The sequence below is a fragment of the Piliocolobus tephrosceles genome, chromosome 6 (assembly GCF_002776525.5).
Source record: "Piliocolobus tephrosceles isolate RC106 chromosome 6, ASM277652v3, whole genome shotgun sequence".
Classification (NCBI taxonomy): Eukaryota; Metazoa; Chordata; class Mammalia; order Primates; family Cercopithecidae; genus Piliocolobus; species Piliocolobus tephrosceles.
Window position 1 is genome coordinate 57,116,475 of NC_045439.1, and position 18,461 is coordinate 57,134,935.

At 39.7% G+C, this 18,461-nt stretch overlaps 1 protein-coding gene across 2 annotated transcripts in view; it reads left to right on the forward strand.

The window, feature by feature from the left end:
• Positions 1-18,461, forward strand: part of SOS2 (SOS Ras/Rho guanine nucleotide exchange factor 2) — a 114,134-nt gene that overhangs the window by 23,677 nt on the left and 71,996 nt on the right. The window contains exons 2-4 of one of the 2 annotated variants that reach the window (XM_023222687.3): positions 3,898-4,023; positions 9,116-9,247; positions 10,339-10,503. In XM_023222687.3, the coding sequence (XP_023078455.3) occupies positions 3,898-4,023; positions 9,116-9,247; positions 10,339-10,503 (423 nt within the window). The remainder of the gene's footprint in view (positions 1-3,897; positions 4,024-9,115; positions 9,248-10,338; positions 10,504-18,461) is intronic. The other variant, XM_031935770.1, reaches the window with a different exon arrangement.

Sequence of the window (18,461 nt, forward strand, 5' to 3'; positions counted from 1 at the left end):
GGCTGGTCTCAAAGTCCTGACCTCAGATGATCCACCCACTTCCAGCCTTCCAAAGTACTGGGATTGCAGGTGTGAGCCACCAGGCCCAGCTGTGATAGTATAATCTTATTTGTATACATTATGGAATTTGGTTAGGTGATACTTAGGCTTTTTTGTTTTTCTGGATTCATAAGTGAAAATGGCCTATAATTTTCTTTTCTTTTAGAGATGAGGTCTTGCTCATTCCCCCAGGCTGGAGCACAGTGCCACCATCATGGTTCACTGTGGCCTTGACCTTCTGGGTTCAAGTAATTCTCTTGCCTTAGCCTCCTGAGTAGCTGGGACTACAGGCACATGCCACCATGGCCAACTAATTTTTTATTTTGGAGAGATGGGGTCTTGCTATGTTGCTCAGGCTGGTCTGGAACTCCTGGCCTCAAGCGATCCTCTGACCTTGGCCTCCCAAAGTGCTGGGATTACAGGCATGAACCACTGCCCAGCTGAAAATGGCCTATAATTTTCATCTTTCTTTTTGAGTTTTTATATAAAGGCTAGTCCCAAAATAAATTGGAGAGTTTATCTTTTTTTAAAAAAAAATTTCTAAATTTTCACTTAAGATTGTTGTATTGCTTCCTTTATGTTTGATGAATTTGTCAGTGAAGCCAGGTAGACCCATATGATGGGCTATAATGCAAGTCTCAACAAATTTCAAAAGATTGAAATCATAGAAAATTTGTTTTCTGGCCAGGCATGGTGGCTTATGCCTATAATCCCAGCATTTTGGAAGCAGAGGTGGATGGATAGCTTGAGCTCACAAGTTCAAGACCAGCTTGAGGTCAAGGCTACAGTGAGCCATGATTGCGCTACTGCATTCCAATGTGGGTGGCAGAATGAGACTCTTGTCTCAAAAAAATTAAATAAGTAAATAAAAATGAAAAAGTATGTTTTCTGACCACATGTGATTATTATGGAAATCAATTTTAAAAACCTTTAAAAATATTTGCTTCTAGATTCTTAAGGTGAAAGAAGAAACCATAATGGAAATTAGAAACTATAGACCACCATTCTTGGTTCTTAATCTATAGATTCAGCCAACCTCAGATCAACAATATTTGGGAAAATAATGGATGGTTGCATTTGTACTGAACACATACAGACTTTTCTTTTGTCATTATTCCCTAAACAATACAATATAATCACTGTTACATAGCATTTACATTGTATTAGGTGTTTTTTGTTTTTGTTTTTTCTTTTTGAGACGGAGTTTCGCTCTGTCACCCAGGCTGGAGTGCAGTGGCACGATCTCAGCTCTCTACCAGCTCCACCTCCCGGGTTCACGCCATTCTCCTGCCTCAGCCTCCCGAGTAGCTGGGATTACAGGTGCCTACCACCACGCCCAGCTAATTTTGTTTTTGTATTTTTAGTAGAGACAGGGTTTCACCGAGTTAGTCACGATGGTCTTGATCTCCTGACCTCATGATCTACCCACCTTGGCCTCCCAAAGTGCTGGGATTACAGGTGTGAGCCACCACACCCAGCCCATTGTATTAGGTGTTATAAGTAACCTAGAGATGATTTAAAGTATATGGGAGGATGTGTGTAGGTTGTATACAAATGTTACACCATTATATATAAAGGACTTGGGCATCCATGGATTTGGGTATCCACAGGTGTCCTGGAAGTACTTTCCCACAGATACTGAAGGATGACTGTATTTTGAACTGGATGATTATGAAAATATTCCATATGAAAATATGTGGGTTTTTACAAAAGTAGTTTTAGAGAAAACATACATATTAGAAAAGAAAGGTTGACAAAAATGAGCAGTGTCCATCTCAACAAGTTGGCAAAAGAACCTAAGAAGCAGAAGAAATAATGGAGATGAAGCAAAAATAAATGAAATATAAAGCAAACATAAAATAGGATCATAAAAGCCAAGAGTTGGTTCTTTTTTTTTTTTTGAGACAGAGCCTTGCTCTGTCGCCCAGGCTGGAGTGCAGTGGCCAGATCTCAGCTCACTGCAAGCTCCGCCTCCCGGGTTTACGCCATTCTCCTGACTCAGCCTCCCGAGTAGCTGGGACTACAGGCGCCCGCTACCTTGCCTGGCTAGTTTTTTGCATTTTTTTTAGTGGAGACGGGGTTTCACCGTGTTAGCCAGGATGGTCTCGATCTCCTGACCTCGTGATCCGTGCATCTCGGCCTCCCAAAGTGCTGGGATTACAGGCTTCAGCCACCGCGCCCGGCCAAGAGTTGGATCTTTTAAAGATTAATAACATTGATAAACCCCTGAGATGCTGATCAAGAAAAGAACCAACACACAAAAACTAATATTAGGAATGAAAGAAGGGATTTTACTATAAATCCTATAGACTTATAAAATATGAGGCTATAATGCACAATTTTATGCTATTTTTTTTTGAGATGGAGTCACTGAGGCTGGAGTGCACTAGTACGATCTCTGCTCACTGCAACCTCTGCCTCCCAGGTTCAAGCAATTCTCCTGCCTTAGCCTCCTGAGTAACTGGGATTGCAGGCATGCGCCACCACACCCAGCTAATTTTGTATTTTTAGTTTCACCATGTTGGCCAGGCTGGTCTCAAACTCCTGACCTCAGGTGATCTGTCTGCCTCAGCCTCCCAATGTGCTGGGAGTACAGGCGTTAGCGACTGTGTCTATGCTAATTTTTTTAAACTCGCATTTTGTTCAGACATGGATCCCTTAGGAAATGGCAAAGTCTAAATCATAGGCTGATCATTTTTTGGCAATGGTTGGTTTAGTGGTGGGCATGTGATCTGATGTTAGGAAGAATTCTATGGTAAATTTTGAGACTTCAAATGAAATGGTTAACTTCAATGCTGTGTTCTTTGTGGGGAGGGTTTTAAATTACTTTTGCTTAACTATGAGGCTATTCAAGTTATCTATTTTTGTGTTAGTGCTTCTGATATGCTTCTGATTTCATGGCACAAAAATTTAAAACAGGCTGGGTGTGGTGGCTCATGCATATAATCCCAGTACTTTGGGAGGTTGAGGTGGGAGGATCACTTGAGCCCAGGAGTTCAAGACCAGTCTGGCCAACATGGTGAGACTTCATCTCTACAAAAGGTTTTAAAAATTAGCCAGGTTATGGTGGCACACACCTGTAGTGCCAGCTACTTGGGAGGCTGAGGTGGGAAGGTCACTTGAGCCCAGGTCTGCAGTGAGCCTGGGTGACAGAGTGAGACCCCCGTCTCAAAAAAAGAAAAAAGAAAGCAATACTTTTTTATTATTTCTTTCAACAAATATTTATAGGACACCTACTGTATGCTAGGTACTATTATTTACCATATTTCTTATATCCAGTCAGACAGGATTATTTTTTAGGACAAAAATTTAGAAACAAAAACAGCTCATTCCTAGAAGGATGCAGCTGCTTAATAAAAAGAAAAGAAAAGAAAAGAAAAAACGGTAGGGGGCTCAGCATAGCTGGTGGTGGCAATGCTCTTGTGAAAGCTGAGTAGCGCTTATTTCACAGAGCACCTCTATAATTTGTAAAGGAGTATGGTTTTTCAGAGGTACCTTTATTACTGGGATTCATGATCTGCATGGACTTCAAGTAGGTTTGTTGACTTCAAGGTATCCACAATTCCTCTGAAATTGTATCGAGTAGTTTATGTGTATATGCTTTTTGGTGATAGAGAAGAGAGGGTTCAATGACTTTCCATAGATTTTTCAAAAGGTCCAAAAATATTTAAGAACCACTGCTCTGTGGGTTAAGAAAAGTTTACAGAGACCAACAAATAGTTTTTTTCTTCATTTTGTGTTTTATGTCTGTTTTGAGTAACCATTATAGTAAAATATTAATTATGCATAAGATTCTCTTTGACTTTTGTTCAATTTATATTATTTTGCCATTACTTTAACTGATAACTTTTTTTAAAGGTTCAGGAACAAGTGCATCCCACTCTCTCAGCTAATGAAGAGTCTCTCTATTATATTGAAGAGCTGATTTTTCAGCTGCTTAATAAATTATGCATGGCCCAGCCAAGGACTGTTCAAGATGTAGAGGTAAAAATTATTTTGTCATTTCAAGAAGCCATTCAACCACTTGTATGAATTAATTTTTGTATCTGTATCATTCTAAATTATTGTGGAAACTAAAACCATTGAAATTATGTATGAGATATATGGTCAGTTTGTTTTTGACAAAAACATCAAGGCAGTTCGTTGAGGAAAGGCAAATTTTTCAGAAAAAAAAGTCTTAGAACAACTGGGTACATTTATGAGGGGAAAAAACCTTGAAACCTATCTCATGCCGTAGACAAAAATTAATTCAAAATGGATCATGGCCTTAGACAACAGCTAAACTACAAGGTTTCTAGAAGAAAATTCTGGAAAATATCTTCATAATCTGGGGTTAGGCACATGTTTTTTAGAGAGGATTCAAAACATACTCCTTTATATTTAATAATAAGGCCAGGTGCGGTGGCTCACGCCTGTAATCCCAGTACTTTGGGTGACTGGGACGGGAGAATTGCTCGAGCTCATGAGTTTGATACCAGCCTGGGCAATATAGGGAGACCCTGTCTCTACAAAAAGTTTAACAATTAGCCAGGCCTAATGGCATGTGTCCGTAGTTCCAGCTACTCAGAGGCTGAGGCAGAGGATTGCTTCAGCCCAGTAAATCAAGGCTGCAGTGAGCCATGATCATACTACTGCACTCTAGCTAGGGTGAGAGAGGGAAACTGTCTCAAAAAAAACAAAACAAAGAAGAAAATAGATGAGAAATTAAAAAGATGTAGTCATAGACTAGTGGAAAACGTAGAGCTTGAATCCAGACTATATTAAAAACTACTGCAAATTCAATAATGAAAAAGACACTTTTCTCCCCTAAAGGGGCAAAAGTCTTAAACAGAAACATGTAAAAGAAGATTTACTAATATTCATTAAGCACATGAAAAGGTGCTGAAGCTCGTAAGTGATCAGGGAAATAGAAATTAAAACCACGGTGAGATACTGTTTCCCACCCACTAAAAAGGATAAAATTAAAGACTGATTACACCAAATGTTGGTGAGAATGTAGAGCAGCTAGCTCTTTCTTTTCTTTTCCTCCTTTCCTTTTTTCTTTTCTTTTCTTTTCTTTTTTTTTTTTTGAGACAGGATCTCGCTCTGTCACCCATGCTGGAGTCCAGTGGCACAATTACATCACAGCTCACTGCAGCCTCAACCTCCTGGGCTTAGGTGATCCTCCCTTCTCAGCCTTCTGAGTGGCTGGGATTACAGGTGTGGGCCACCATACCCAGCTACTTTTAAATATTTTTGTAGAGATGAGTTTCCCTATGTTGCGTACGCTGGTCTCAAACTCCCGGGCTCAAGTGATCCTACCACCGTGGCCTCCCAAAGTGCTGGAATTACAGGTATGAACCATTGACCCCAGCCTCAGCTCTGTCGCCCGGGCTGGAGTGCAGTGGTGTGATCTCGGCTCACTGCAAGCTCCACCTCCCGGGTTCATGCCGTTCTCCCCCCTCAGCCTCCCTAGTAGCTGGGACTACAGGCGCCTGCCACCGCGCCTGGCTAATTTTTTTGTATTTTTAGTAGAGACAGGGTTTCACCGTGGTCTTGATCTCCTGACCTCGTGATCCACCTGCCTTGGCCTCCCAAAGTGCTGGAATTACAGGCGTGAGCCACTGCACCCGGCCTAACTATAACTCTTAAACATTGCTAGTGGGAATATGAAATGGTATAATCATTTTGGAAAACTGTCAGTTTCTTGTAAATTAAATATATATCTAGCATATGACCCAGTAGTTCTGTTCCTATTTGACCCTAGAGAACGAAAATATATTCACAAAGAGACCCATACATGAGTGCTAAAGTGGTTTAATTCATAATAACCAAGAGTTGGAAACAAGTCAAATTTCTGTCAACAAGAAAATGGATAAATAAATGTGGCAGATTCGTAAAATGAAATACTAGTCAGTAGTAAAATTTTAAAAATGAACTATCGATATTAGCAATAATATAGCTGCCCTTCATAAACATTATATAGAGCAAAAAAGCCAGACCCAAATGAGTACATATGTATAATTTCATATGTATATGAAATTTAGAAACAGTTAAAGCCAATTGAGGTAGAAATCAGAATGGTAGTTGCCTGTGAGGGTTGGAGATCAGGATTATAAAAATGTTCTCAATGAGACCAGGCATGGTGGTTCATGCCTGTAATCCCAGCACTTTGGGAGGCTAAGGTGGGTGGATCACTTGAAGTCAGGAGTTTGAGACCAGCCTGGCCAACATGGTGAAACCCCATCTCTACCAGTATTACAAAAATTAGCCCATATGGTGGTGCACACCTGTAGTCCCAGCTACTCTGGAGGCTGAGGCACAAGAATCACTCAAACCCAGGAGTTGGAGGCTACAGTGAGCCGAGATCTTGGTGCCACTGCACTCTAGCCTGGGTGACAGAGTGAGACCGTCTCAAAGAAAATGAAAAAAAAAAAAAAAATGTTCTCTGTGTCAGTTGAGATAATGGTTACACAGACATAAGCATTTCTAAAACTCAACAAATTGTACATTTTAAAATCTGTGTATTGTACTGCATGTAAGTATTACCTCAGTAAAAGATTAGTGTAAATTTTGAGGACATTTCGCTCATTGATTTAAAAAAAAGTATATGTATGTATGTGTATATATACATATCTCTCTGAAAAACTATGTTTAAATTAGTGCTAAAATACTTGTTTTGCCTTGGTTACATGGAAGTATTTTTGGATTTTTAGCAATATCTGTTAGGGAGAGTTTTACTTCTTTTGTATAAAAGCACCCTGTGCACATAAAATTAATATTAATATAATTTGTATTCTTTTTCTCCTGCTAAAAACAAAACAAATGTCTAACAGTACAGCTATCAAAAATTATTTTTGTTTATATTTTTTGAGATGGAGTCCTACTCTGTCACCCGGGTTGGAGTACAGTGGTGTGATCTTGGCTCATTGCCACCTCAGCCACCCAGGTTCAGGCAATTCTCCTGCCTCAGCCTCCCAAGTAGCTGGGACTACAAGTGTGTACCCCAGGCTAATTTTTGTATTTTCAAAAATTACTTTTATACTATACTGTTTACATTTCCCCTTTTTTTTTTTTTTTGGAAATTTTTTTCTGTAAGCAACAACTTTCTTTCTTTCTTTTTGTGAAGTGGCATGATCATAGCTCACTGTAGCCTTGAACTCCTGGGTCCAAGTGATCCTCCTGCCTCAGCCTCCCCAGTAGCTGGGACTACAGGCACGTGTCACTGCGACCAGCTAATTTTTATTTTTGCTTTTGTAAAGACTGCCGTGTTGCCCAGGCTGATCTTGAACTCCTGGCCTTCAGTGATCCTCCCTCCTTAGCCTTCCAAAGTGCTGGGATTACGGGTGTTAGCCACTGTGCCCAGCTATAATAAATTTCAGTATAAAGGGAAATCTTAATTTGTAGCAATTGAGCTATTAAGATTTTCCATGATTCTTGGAATTAAAGCATTTTTTCCCCGTTCTCTGCTGCCAGTTGTTTGAATTTTCTTGTGTTTTGTTTTAAGAGACAGGGTCTTGCTCTATCACTCAGACTAGGGTGTAGTGACAGGATCATAGCTCACTGTAGCCTTGAACTCCTGGGATCAAGCAGTTCTCCTGCCTCAGTGCATGCAACCATGCCTGGCTAATTTTAAAATTTTTTTGTAGAGACAGGGTCTCCCTACTTGCACAGGCTGGTTTCATACTCCTGGCCTCAAGGGATCCTCCCACCTTGACCTCCCAAAGTGCTGAGACTTAGAGTCATGGGCCACCATGCCCAGCCTCGGATACTAGTTTTGAACATGAAATAAATACACTGAAAGCATACTTTTCAATAGCTAAATTTGCTAAAATCTGAGACTATAATTGTAAATATAGGAAACCCTGCTAAATTAGAGTTTAATTCAGATCTCAGTAGTTCTTTTTCATGCCAGTGGCTCACTAATTTAAATTAAAATTAGATGAACTGCCTAGGTGCAGTGGCTCACACCTGTAATCCCAGCACTTTGGAAAGTTGAGGCAGACACAATCACTCGAGCCCAGAAATTTGAGACCAGCCTGGGCAACATGGCAAAACTCTGTCTCTACAAAAAATGGAAAAATTAGCCAAGAGTAGTGGTATGTGCTTGTAGTCCCAGCTACTCGGGTTGCTGAGGTGGGAGGATCGTTGGAGCCTGGGAGGTGGAGGTTGCAGTGAGCTGAGCCGCCCCTGCACTTGCACTTCAGCCAGAAGTGAGAAAAAGTAAGACCCTGTCTCCAAAAAAGATGAACCACAAAGGCTAGGATTGTTTTTGTCAAGGTATGTATTTTCATAAGCCGTTCTGAGCACTCTAACTCACTTCATCTTCCAAGAGATACATGATCTCTTTTATTTGAAGCTCTAAGATTAGCGAAAGCAGAGTGGCTGTATACTAATGATTAAAAATGAATGAACAATTTTTGCTCTGCCAGGTAAATAGTTTTAACTCTAGAAACCTAATTTAAAATCACTAATACACTATTTCATGTTTTCTTAATCTTTCTTATATATCCTATGTATTGTTTTTTCATTTTTCCAGTTCACCTTAATTATGTTTAAAGCTTTCTTTTTGAATTTTGCCTTTTTGTTTTATCCATGAAAATTATGTGGAAAAATTTTGATAGTCCTGTTGACCTTTTTTTTTTTCTTTTCCAGTTGGGGTCTCCCTCTCACCCAGGCTGGAGTGTAGTCGCATGATCTCGGCTCGCTGCAATCTCCACCTCCTGGGTTCAAGCGATCCTCCCACCTCAGCTTCCCAAGTAGCTGGGACTACAGGCATGCACCACCATGCCAGGCTAATTTTTGTCATTTTTAATAGAGATGGGGTTTCATCATGTTGCCTGGCTGGTCTCAAACTCCTGAGCTCAAGTGATCCACCTGCCTCAGCCTGCCAAAGTGTTGGGATTACAGGCATCAGCCACTGTGCCTGGCCTGACCTTTTTTTAAACCAAAAAATTTATTTATTACAGGAATCAGAATGTATTATGTCGCTATTATCTGCTAGCATTAAGAATAGTGATCAAGTTGAATTTTGTATGAATTTCCTATTTACAAACACTTTTATTAATACTACAATGGTTCTGCTATGATTGAGCAGGAGCGAGTTCAGAAGACCTTTCCTCACCCAATTGATAAATGGGCCATTGCTGATGCACAATCTGCTATAGAAAAACGAAAACGAAGAAATCCTCTTTTACTGCCTGTGGACAAAATCCATCCTTCGTTGAAGGTAACAAAAGATTAAACATTGGTTGGGGGTTGTTCTTTATAACAAATAATATTTTATTTCTATATTTATAAAGCATTAATGTAGCATGGTCTGTGTTAGTGTGTATATGTGCGCTTGCATGTGTATACTTGTACATACGTGTCATAAATATGTATACAAAATAATTATACTCTGGTGAAATTTGCTTTTCAAACAATATTAAAATTATTAATAGTGACAATGCATCAGTATTATTTTGTGGCATCTTTTTTTTTGTTTGTTTGTTTTAATAGAGACAGGGTCTTGCTGTGTTGCCAAGGCTGGTCTCAAACTCCTGGGTTCAAGTGATCCACCTGCTTTGGCCTCCCAAAGTGGTAGGATAAGAGTCATGAGCCATCATGCCTGGCCTATTGTGGCATCTTCCAATGACTGCTACTCTGACTGATTCCTATGTAGTAGGCCATGATTCTCAGCCATTTGTTGATTAAGAAAGTGCATAATGTCAGAAGCTACTATGAGTTCAGAGCAGAACTGTTTTTAAAATTAATTTGTGTTATTACAGATTATTTTTTACATACTGGAAAAGTGGGCTAAGAGCTAGTTTGCCTACTAGATGCATATTAGTGCATAGGGCAAAATATGCTTGATATATATGGATTTTAAGAGTTTTGTAGCAAATTCAAGCACCCTGCCCCCCTGCGCACTCCCCCACCACACATGCACCACACTTCCTCTCCTCCCCTCAGTAGAAACTACTGTAATTAGGGGATACTGGTTTTAAAACAGGGTCCTTGAAGATAGCAGATATTTTGATATTTGTCAGATGAGTTTTGGTTAATGTATTAGGAGGCTTTTAGTGGAGTGCAACCCAAGATTTCTATATTAAGATCAACTGTTGTTGTTTGATAAAAGGCAGAGTTGTTAGATTAGATATCTCTTGAAGGAAAAAAAGCCCCCAATTCAGGGACCAGAGATTCATTTTATAAACTACATTTAGACATGTAGTTAATAGAAAGTTTTTTTATAAGTAAGGATGTTAATTAGAAATTTTTTAAGTGTTTAATACTTGACAGTGCTGAATTTTGCAATTAAATTATTTATTCTTTTCACAGGAAGTGTTAGGGTACAAAGTGGACTACCATGTGTCCCTATATATTGTGGCTGTACTAGAATATATCTCAGCTGATATTTTAAAATTGGCTGGTAATTATGTTTTTAATATCCGGCATTATGAAATATCTCAGCAGGACATTAAAGTGTCAATGTGTGCGGATAAGGTAAGTGTTACAAGGTATTTAAACTTAACTTGAATAGCAACTATACTAATTTCTGCCTCAATCTTTTTGTATACATTATTAGATGAGTAATTTTTATACTTGCTAGTACTGGAAGAGAGAAAAATCCTGCCTTTACAGAGTAACCATGATATTTCCAGGTTTTTAAGCATATGGCAGGATGGGGATCTCTTTTTTTGGTCAAGAATCTTTTACTTACAAGAAAAAAACATCCAAGGCCTCAAACCAATTTAAGTAGTTTGAGTTTTATATTTTCAGAAAGAGAATATATAGAGTTCTACTCAGGTACTTTAAGTGTAAGTAATTTTGAAGACCCTACTTTGGTTTCACAGCTTAGCTTAGTGAGGCACAGGGAGAGAGAAAATTAGGCTGCAATGCTGAAGTTACTCCCCTCTGATCATTTTTTTGTTTTTATATCTGTCTTCTTTCCTGGCTGTAAGCTACTTGCGGGCAGAAATTGAGTCTTTCATATTATTCTGTACTCCTTTTCTCACCTTCTTATTTTTCTTCCTGTTTATTTATTTATTTGAGACAAGGTCTCACTTTGTCACCCAGGCTGGAGTACAGTGGCACAATCTCAGCTCACTGCAACCTTTGCGTCCCTGGCTCAAGCGATCCTCCTGTCTCAGCCTCTCGAGTAGTTAGGACCACAGGCATGCATCACCACGTCCAGCTGTTTTTGTGTTTTTTTTGGAGAGATAGGGTTTCATCATGTTGCCCAGGCTGGTCTTGAACTCCTGAGTTCAAGTGCCTGCCTCGGCCTCCCAAAGTGTTAGGATTATACGCATGAGCCACTGCTCCCACTGAAGCTATAACACTGAATAAGATTGCAATCCTTGTATTAGAAGGTATTTATTTTACTGCAAAATAAAAATAAACAGATAATTACAGAACAACATGATTAAAACTATTATACTATTAAGTCCAAGGTACAGTGGAGAAAGTAATGAACTCTAGCATGGGTGAGGCCAGAAAGACTACAAAGAAAATGCCTAAATGAAGCTCTCTCAGGGTGAACAACCTCCAGGACCTAGCACATGTCAGTGGTTCTCACCCTTGACTGCGCATCAGAATTAATAGAAAGCTTTGAAAGAGTGCTGATGCCTGCATATCACCCCCAGAGATTTAATGGGCTTGGAGTGGATCTCCAAACCTCAGTGTTCTTTGAAAGCATTCCAGGTAATTCTGATGTGCAGTTATAATGACTGAGACCCATTGTATGATTCCATAATTTCAAAAATGACTTTTCACTTACATCGTGGTAGCAATTCCTTGTTATCTCTATTTTGACTTCTAAAATTATGGCTACTTTTTTTTTTTAACTTTGAAAATATCTTAGACTTATAGAAAAGTTGAAAGTATAACAAAAAGTACACCCTTGCCACTTGAACCATATGAGAGTAAGTTGCCAACATAGTGTGTCCTATAAACAAGAACATTCTGCTATATTACCACAGTATGACTGACAGTCAAAATCCAGAAAATGAATACAGTTGATACATTATACCATCTAACTTTCAAACATCATTCAAGTCTTGTCACATATCCTAATGATCTTTTTACCAAAATCATTCATTCCAGAAGCATATATTGTTTATGTGTCATGTATTTTTATCCTCTTCAGTCTGGAATAATTCCTCATTCTTCCCTTACCTTTTTTTTTTTTTTTTTTTTTTAACATGACAAAGCAGGCCAGGCATGGTGGATCACACCTGTAATCCCAGCGCTTTGGGAGGCTGAGGCAGGCAGGTCACTTAAGGTCGAGTTCAAACCAGCCTAGTCAACGTGGCAAAACCCCGTCTCTACTAAAAATACAAAAAAAGTTGCTGGGCATGGTGGCACATGCCTGTAATCATACTTACTCAGGAGGCTGAGTCACAAGAATCATTTGAACCCAGGAGGCAGAGTTTGCAATGAGTTGAGATTGGGCCACTGCACTCCAGCCTGGGCGACAAAGCAAGACACTGTTTCAAAAAAAAAAAAGATAGTAAAGTTGACTTTATTCAAGGGAGGTCATGGCAATAGGCACAGGGACCACTGCAGTGTAATCCCATGGTTGGGGAGAGAGACATTAGAATCAACTCTCCTCCCTTACGTTTTATAACCTTTACACTTTTGAGGGTTACAGGTCAGTTATTGTGTAGAACGTCCCTCAATTTAGGTTTTCTCTGTTGTTTTCTATTGGTTAGAATCAGGTAATGGTCTTCTGTGGCAGGAATATCATAGAAATTGTGCTGTGTTCTTCTCATTGCATTTTCTCAGATGGCACACAGGCACATGATTTTGTTGTGTCTCATTAGTGGTGGTGATATTGACTGATTACTTGATTAGGGAGTTATCTGCCAGGCTTCTCATCTGTGAAGTTACTCTTTTCCCTTTTGTAATTAATAAATGAACATTTTGTGGAGTATTTTGAAACTGTGTATCTTATTCTTCATCACACTCAAATTTGTTTATCTTCATATGGACTAATGAATTATTATTTTATTCAATGGGTCGTAATCTGTTACTTCATTATTCAGATGTTGCAGGCCAGGCACCATGGCTCATGCCTATAATCCCAGCACTTTGGGAGGCCGAGACAGGTGGATCGCTTGAGCTCAGGAGTTTGAGACCAGCCTGGGCAACATGTCTCTACAAATAAAAAAAATTAGCCAGGCGTGTGCTTGTAACTATAGTCCTAGCTATTTGGGAGGTTGAGGTGGGAGAATCACTGGAGCTCGGGAGATTGAGGCTACATGAAGCCGAGATCACGCTACTGCACTCTGTCTCAAAAAAAAAAAAGTTTCAGTTGTTCCAGATTTGGTTATTAGAAGCCCTAGCTTGGTTTTTCTGTTCCTGTCATTATTTGAGCACTTCCTTTTCTTTTCTCCTTCCTATTTATTAATTTATTAAATTATAAATTGACAAATTATAGTTGTATATATTTATGGAGTACAAGGTAAGGTTATGATTATGAAGACAATGTAGAATAATTAAATCAAGTTAATTAACATTTATTCAAATACTTATTTTTTGTGGTGAGAACATTTGAAATTTACTCTTAGCTAGTAGAATGATGGTTATAAGGCTAGGAAGGGTAGATGGAGTGGGAGAAATGGGGATGGTTAATGGGTACAAAAATATTGTTAGAATGAATGAGATCTAGTATTTGATATCTCAACAGAGTGACTACAGTCAACGATAATTTATTGTATATTTTACAACAATTAAAAGAGTATAATTGGATTGTTTGTAGCACAAAGAAAGGATAAATGCTTGAGGTGATGGAGACTCCATTTTATTCTGATGTATGCATTATATGCCTGCATTTACCCCATAAATATATACACTTACTATGTACCCACAAAACTTTCTTTTGAAAATTGAAATGACAAAAAAATTTACTTTTTGCAATTTTGAAATGTAAATACATTATTATTTGCTATATTCACCATACTGTGCGATAAATCTTACAAAAAAGACCCGATTCCTCCTAATTGAGGTTTTGTCCCCCTACCCTGCAGCCTCTGGTAGAACCACATTCTATTCTGCTTCTATGAGTTTGTTCTAGATTCCACATGTAAGTGAAAACACATGTGCATTTTTTGTTGTTGTTTGTTTGTTTTTTGTTTTTTTGTTTTTTGTTTTTCTTTTTTGAGATGGAGTCTCGCTCTGTTGCCCAGGTTGGAGTGCAGTGGCGTGATCTCAGCTCACTGCAACCTCTGCCCCCCAGGTTCAAGCGATTCTCCTGCCTCAGCCTCCCAGGTAGCTGGGAGTACAGGTGCCCGCCACCATGCCTGGCTAATTTTTGTGTTTTTAGTAGATGGGGTTTCACTATGTTGGTCAGGCTGATCTCAAACTTCTGACCTCGTGATCTGCCCGCCTCGGCCTCCCAAAGTCCTGGGATTACAGGCGTGAGCCCCCACACCCAGCTTGTTTGTTTTTGAGAGCTTGAGTCTCCCTCTGTCACCCAGGCTCACTGCAGCTTCAAACCCCTGGGCTCAGGCAATCCTCCTGCCTCAGCCTCACAAGTAGCTAGAGCTATAAGCACCTGCCACCATGCCCAGCTAATTTCTAAATTTTTGTAGGAATAGGGTGTTGCTATGTTGCCCAGGCCGGTCTGGAACTCCTGGCTTCAAGTGATTTTCTTGCCTCAACCTCCTAAGACACTGGGATTACAGATGTGGGCCACTGCACCAGGCCATAAACTATTTTTTTGAATAAGTCATTCCTTTATTTGAAGCATTTTTCTGTATCCTAAATCTTCACCTTTTGAGAGTTTTAAAGAATCATGTGGCAGGATTTTCAGATCCCCTTGTTACATTGCTTTTAGACTGATTTCTAAAACTGAAGACAATAGTCCAGATTTGGTCTGACCAACAGAGTATATTGAAATGCACTTAGGTATCCTTTATTCTATATGCTATTCTTTAATAATTTCAGCATTAATATTTTGGCACCATATTACTCTGTGTACTTATTGAGTCTGCAGATTTCTAAACTCCCGAGGACTGTTCCACATGAAGTACCATTTTGTTATGTCTTTGATTTCTCCAACTTGTGCTGTTGATTTTTTGTTGTTATTGTAAGAATGAACGTGAATTTATCCCTAGAAAATTTCATACTGTTATTGAGGCTATGTTCCAGCATATGTAGACATTTTAAAAATTGAATTTTCATTCAGCATTTTAGGTACTTTACCCAGGTTTTTGTAATGTGTACAAATTTGATAAACCTTGAATTAAAATTATTTAGTAAAAATGTTGAAAAGGCCAGGTGCCTTTGAATCTGGGAGGTGGAAGTTGCGGTGAGCCAAGATCGCGCAACTGCACTCCAGCCTGGGTGACAGAGGGAGACTCCATTTTATTTTATTTATTTATTTTTTGTTGAGACAGAGTCTTGCTCTGTCGCCAAGGATGGAGTGCAGTGGCATGATCTTGGCTCACTGCAACCTCCGCCTCCCAGTTTCAAGCGATTCTCCTGCCTCAGCCTCTCAAGTAGCTGGGATAACAGGTGCCTGCCACCATGCCTGGCTAATAGTTTTGTATTTTTAGTAGAGACGGGATTTTACCATGTTGGACAGGCCAGTCTCAAACTTCTGACCTCAGGTGATCCACCTGCTTCAGCCTCCCAAAATGCTGGGATTACAAGTGTAAGCCCCCGCATCCAGCCAATACTCTATCTTAAAAAATATAATATAAATCTATATATATAGAAAAGGATTATATAAGAAATGAGATTTCTAGCATATGTTATTAGTGGCATTCTTCTAGGTTAAAAGTTACCACTTTTCTTCATTATTACCTTTTATTAGCTATTATTTCACATTTTGTTTAATTCATAGGTCAACAAACTTTACCTATAAAGGCCCAGGGGATAAACATTTTAGGCTTTGTGCGCCATACATCTTTCTTGCATCTACTCATATCTGCCCTTGTAGCATGAAAGCAACCATAAATGAATTAGTGTGGGCTGTGTTCCAGCAAAACTTTATTTACAAAAACAGTCTCTGGGCTGGATTTGGCTGGTAGTTTGCTGGTCATTGTTTCAGACATTCCTGTCATGATCCCCTACTTGTCACAAGAGACTGTCATATGCTTAGCTAAAATCCAGATGACTTGGCCGGGCATGGTGGCTCACGCCTGTAATCCTAGCACTTTGGGAGACCAAGACTGGCAGATTGTCTGAGCTCAGGAATTTGAGACCAGCCTGGGCAACATGGTGAAACCCCATCTCTACTATAATACAAAAAATCAGCCAGACGTGGTGGCGGTTGCCTGTAATCCCAGCTACTCAGGAGGCTGAGGCACAAGAATTGCTTGAACCTGGGAGGCTGAGGTTGCAGTGAGCTAAGTGCCACTGCTCTCCAGACTGGGTAACAAAGTGAAACTATGTCTCAAAAAAAAAAAAAAAAAAAAAAAAAAATTCCAGATGACTTGATTTGTGGGTCTAGTTATGTAACCGTAAGTAATGAGATTGTATGACATGATGTGATCTTAGTATATCCAAACTGATTTCTAGAGATCACTAGTTCAAGAGCTCACAAACCATCTGTTTAATAAGTTATTTGAATACATGGTTTCTAGGGGTATCTTTAATGTGCCAGACAGAGAACTTGAGAACAAATCCTATTTCTTTACATTTAAAAATAAAAGCAACATTTGACTATATGAGGTATTCTAGCATATCAAAGATTGCTGAGAATTAGATGATCACAGGAAAGAACCATAGAATTTAAGTTCTAGTATATATGTCATTATTAAGGAAAATAGTATTTAAACTGGAAAAGTTGAACATATAAATGCTTAAGAAGGAAATTGATGTGTAGGAAAGGTAAAGGCCAGGCACAGTGCTTCACGCTTGTAATCCCAGCACTTTAGGAGGCTGAGGCAGGAGGATATATTGAGCCCAGGAGTTTGAGACCAGCCTGGGCAGCATAGCAAGACTTCATCTCTACAAAAAAATTTAGAAAAAGAAACAAAGAAAGAAAGGTGAGACACCCTGGAGAATATAGCAAGACCTTATCTCTACTAAAAATAAAAAAAAATTAGCTGGGCGTGGTGGTGCATCCAACTACTTGGAAGGCTGAGGTGGGAGGATTGCTTGAACCTGAGAAATTGAGGCTGTAGTGAGCTATTATTGTGCCACTGGGCAATAGAGGACCAAAAAAAAAAAAAAAAAAAAAGAGAGAATAAGAGGTCACAAAGCTGCTCTGAAGAAGCTTAGTTCACCAGATCTAGATGTACTAGCAGTTGAGTTCTGTATTTTCTTTTTAACCTATTGAATTACCCTTTTTTTTTTTTTTTTTTCTGAAACAAACTCTCGCTCTCTCGACCAGGCTGGAGTATAATGGAGTGATCTTGGCTCACTGCAACCTCCGCCTCCTGGGTTCAAGCAATTCTCCTGCCTCAGTCTCCTGAGTAGCTGGGATTACAGGCACCTGCCACCACGCCTGGCTAATTTTTGTATTTTTAATAAAGACAGAGTTTTGCTGTGTTGGCCAGGCTGGTCTCGAACTCCTGACCTCAAGTGATCTGCCTGCCTTGGTCTCCCAAAGTGCTGGGATTACAGACGTGAGCCACGCCTGGCCTTTTTTTTTTTTTTTTGAAGACAGAGTCTTGCTCTGTTGCCCAGGCTGGAGTGTAGTGTACAATCTCTGCCCACTGCAACCTCCTCTGCCTCCCGTGTTCAAGTGATTCTCCCACCTCAGCCTTCTGAGTAGCTGGGATTACAGGCGCATGCCACCATGCCTGGCTAATTTTTTGTACTTTTAGTAGAGACAGGGTTTCGCCATGTTGGGCAGGCTGGTCTCAAACTCCTGACCTCAGGTGATCCATCCACCTTGGCCTCTAGACTTCTGGGATTAGAGGCGTGAGCCACCCATACCTGGCCAGAAAAATCTGAAGCTACCAGGAGTGGGGTATGAATATATTTTCTCTTTCATGGTAGTATTACTCCATCTGTTTCAAGAACTAGCTCTCGCTCTCTCTCTCTCTTTTTTTTTTTTGGTGACAAGGACTCACCTAAGCTGGAGTGCAGTGGTGTGAACATGGCTCACTGCAGCCTCAACCTCCAGGGCTCAAGTGATCCTCCTGCCTTAGCTTCCTTTGTAACTGGGACCACAGGCTTGAACCAACACCATGCCTGGCTATGTTTAAAATGTTTTTGTAGAGGCTGGGTCTCTCTTTCTTACCCAGGCTGGTCTTGAACTCCTGGGCTCAACCAGTCCTCCCACTTCAACTTCCCAGAGTATTGGGATTGCAGATGTGAACCACTGCATCTAGCCTGACTCTACTTTATTGTTCATGCTATAATCATGACCAAAAAATGCTTTACATGTCTAATAGTTTATAAATACATATAGTACATGTATGCTCTTTAAACAGTTATCTTTTGTGTATTCACTGTGTGTCAGGTGCTTTGGATTTTAAGACGAAAGCACTGTGTTTTATCTTTAG